The following is a 2,957-nucleotide window of genomic DNA, read 5'->3' as shown; positions in this document are numbered from 1 at the left end:
CCCTCAATTTTATAAAACCTAACTTCATTACTCATTACCAATACTTCTGTTAAAATGACGAAATCAGGTTTTACCTTCATTAGATTAAGCTCAATAATAAACAATTCAAAGTTTTGACGTAAGCTTCTTATATTCTGAACAACAAGTTTTAATGAGTGGGTCACGTCAAAAATAAATTAAGAATTATTATTGTGATAACAGGTAAACTACACACAAAGTTTAAATTTTAAAAACTATAAAAATATGTATTGTAGTAATAATAATACTGAAAAACTCTGCACTACAATTCATAAATTTCTAATTAAAATGGCAAAATACCAATACCCGATATCTTTATAGTGTCAAAAAATTACATAAGCCGTTAAAAAAAGGTGTTTACAATAATAAAAAATACAAATTTAAAAATTAAGAACCTATAATTGGCAAAATAAAAATATTCATTTAAAATGCTTAAGTATTAGGTACTAAGATTACAAGAAATTTTACTAACTTAAACAAGTTGTTAGCACTCACCTACTGCAAAATTTGACATAACAAAACTAAAAGGAGGTGTAAAAAGAAAACTTATAAGTTTGTCAGATCGTCCATAGTTGTCACCACCTTCACATGGTCCCTGCATTCTTCCTCATTAGGATCTTGCCACCTCTTATCCAGAGGTAGGTGTAAGCCTTGTCTTTCTTCACTTGGCGCGCAGCATTGAGAAGTTTGCGACGACCAGGAGCCAAGCTCTCATTCACATACACCACATCTGCAGGTCTCGAAGTATGTCCTAGGTCATGTGTGTTGAGGTTCCTCTTCACCCTCCGCTTCTGCAGCAGACCCTCAGCGTCCAACCTCCTAACCATCTTCACGACGATTCCAGGTGGTTTCCCGGAGCCGTCCCTCGTGCGGAGTCTATGACACGCGTCGATCATGCCGTCTTCCACGGGGTAGTCGAGGGCCCTTCCCACCATCTTCACCAGACTCACCACGTTCTCACCTTTCTCCACTGGGATTCCATGTATCTCAAGGGTGTTACGCCGCGAGTATTGCTCTGCCTCGTCCATCCTGGCCTCCAGACTTGAGACCTGACGGCGAAGGGAAGCATTCTCACTCCTCAGATCTTCAGCAATCTTCGCCCACGCTGTCAACTCCTCCCTCTGCTTGTTGACCAGATCCTTGATCTGGGCTATCTCCTCGTGACAGGCGTTTAAAGAGCCGCCGAGGCTAGTCTCAACTCGCTTGAAGTCATCTTTAATCTCTGTCACAAGCTTGAGAACATCATCGTAAGACACACTGGTTCTTGGACTCAAGGACCATACTCTTACGGCGTGTCTGAGCACACGGGTCACATCTCCACACTTCATCGTTCTCCACCAAATAACTGACATCGTCGTTACTCATATTCACACATTTTCCGTGAAAATTATGTTTACATTCAACGCAGGACAATTTGACTTTAACATTTTTCAAGGACTTCAAGCACTTTGAACAATCGGCCATTTTAGTTGATAAAAAAAAGTTAAGAAACTAAAATACGCAAATAAAATAATAATTTCTTTAAAGTTTAAATATTGTTAAATGTAAAAAAAAACTTTGAAAAACTATAACGTAATAGTATTATACATATGGCAGAAATCGCATATTTAGCAGTCCAAAACAGGAACACAGATAAGACAACGCAACTGATAAGTCCAGCGATACACAACCGTTTCCGCTCCGTGTCGAACAGCGACTGAGCTTCCTGCTGCTGTTGGTGTACTGATAATCATAGTAGCAGAATGTTATCACTGGCATTTTACATTCTTATCGTTATCTGTGACATGAGTATTGATGATTATATTGTACAGAGAGAAATATAAAATATGATTGTTGCCCAGAGAGTTTGACTGTGTTACTTTTTACCTTTAGATATTAACATCTATATTTGAAAATTTTAATATGCCTAAATTGTTTTCCATTGCCTTTTGTATTTTAAAATTGTCATGCGATTAGAAATCAACTGTTTTTATCTTTGATTATTGACTTAACTATTACATTCAGTTAGAAATCTGTTGTTACATTATTATTTCTTCTTTCTTCAATAAATAAATTATTCAAACATTATATATCCGTTATTCATAAAAGAGGCTTTACTACTTTACATGCATTAATGTATTGAGTTAGTATTTTATAATTTTAATGATTGATTCAAAAGTAAAGTACAACAAAATCTGCAGCTAGGCTTAAAACTTAGAAATGATAGAAAAATGTAACCTGCAGGAAACCAAAAAGCTCGTAACTGGAACTCAAAAAATGTGAAACCTAAGACCATTCAAGAGAAAAATATTGAAGATTTTTTAGGAAGAGGATATTATTCCATCTTATAGAACAAGACACTATTACGGGGCAGTTGCTTTTAGGTGAAATATACTCTAAGTCGTGCTGATACTTTCTTTATATTATGAAAATGAGTATTTTATGACACTTTTATTATCTCTACTATAAGGTAGATTCAAAAATTTATGCGACATTACCTACATTGGTTTTCTTTCATGTTACAGGAAGGTTGTTTTTATAAATAGAACATATATGCGACATTAACTACATTGGTTTTCTTTCATATTACAGGAAAATAGTTTTTATAAATCGAACATATTTTTATAATTCTAGAAATACTATTAATTCAAAACAATAATGTGCCTATAAAAAAGTAAAAAATCTAAAATTAAACATGATGGAATAGGTCTTATTTACTGTTTTTGAAAATTGACATTATGCAAACGTTATTATGATAGGATTTAGCCTTCTGGCTTGTACCTATTACAACACAGTTTAAGAACATTTATATATTCTGAAAATAAAACTCTTTCTAAATAATTCTAAAACTTTGAAGAACTAAGCGTATAAATACTGTCAAGTTTGAAGTTTTTAAGTCACGTGATTTGTAGACTGTTGCAGATACAGTACTTTGAGATAATTTATAACAGTCGCGTGTC

General features: G+C 34.3%; 1 protein-coding gene across 1 annotated transcript; it reads right to left on the bottom strand.

Moving 5' to 3' along the window:
- Window positions 1–602: 602 nt before the first annotated feature.
- LOC124373757 lies at window positions 603–1,346 on the bottom strand. Its single transcript, XM_046832100.1, has one exon. The coding sequence runs from the start codon at window positions 1,344–1,346 to the stop codon at window positions 603–605; it is 744 nt and encodes a 247-aa protein (XP_046688056.1).
- Between the last annotated feature and the right edge of the window lie 1,611 nt (window positions 1,347–2,957).

The sequence above is a fragment of the Homalodisca vitripennis genome, unplaced genomic scaffold (genome assembly GCF_021130785.1).
Source record: "Homalodisca vitripennis isolate AUS2020 unplaced genomic scaffold, UT_GWSS_2.1 ScUCBcl_6340;HRSCAF=13511, whole genome shotgun sequence".
Lineage (NCBI taxonomy): Eukaryota > Metazoa > Arthropoda > Insecta > Hemiptera > Cicadellidae > Homalodisca > Homalodisca vitripennis.
This window is presented reverse-complemented; position numbering and strand designations above follow the sequence as displayed.

What these genes read in the sequence shown, in the direction of transcription:
- LOC124373757 (XM_046832100.1), bottom strand. Translation starts at nt 1,346, where the DNA reads ATGAAGTGTGGAGATGTGACCCGTGTGCTCAGACACGCCGTAAGAGTA.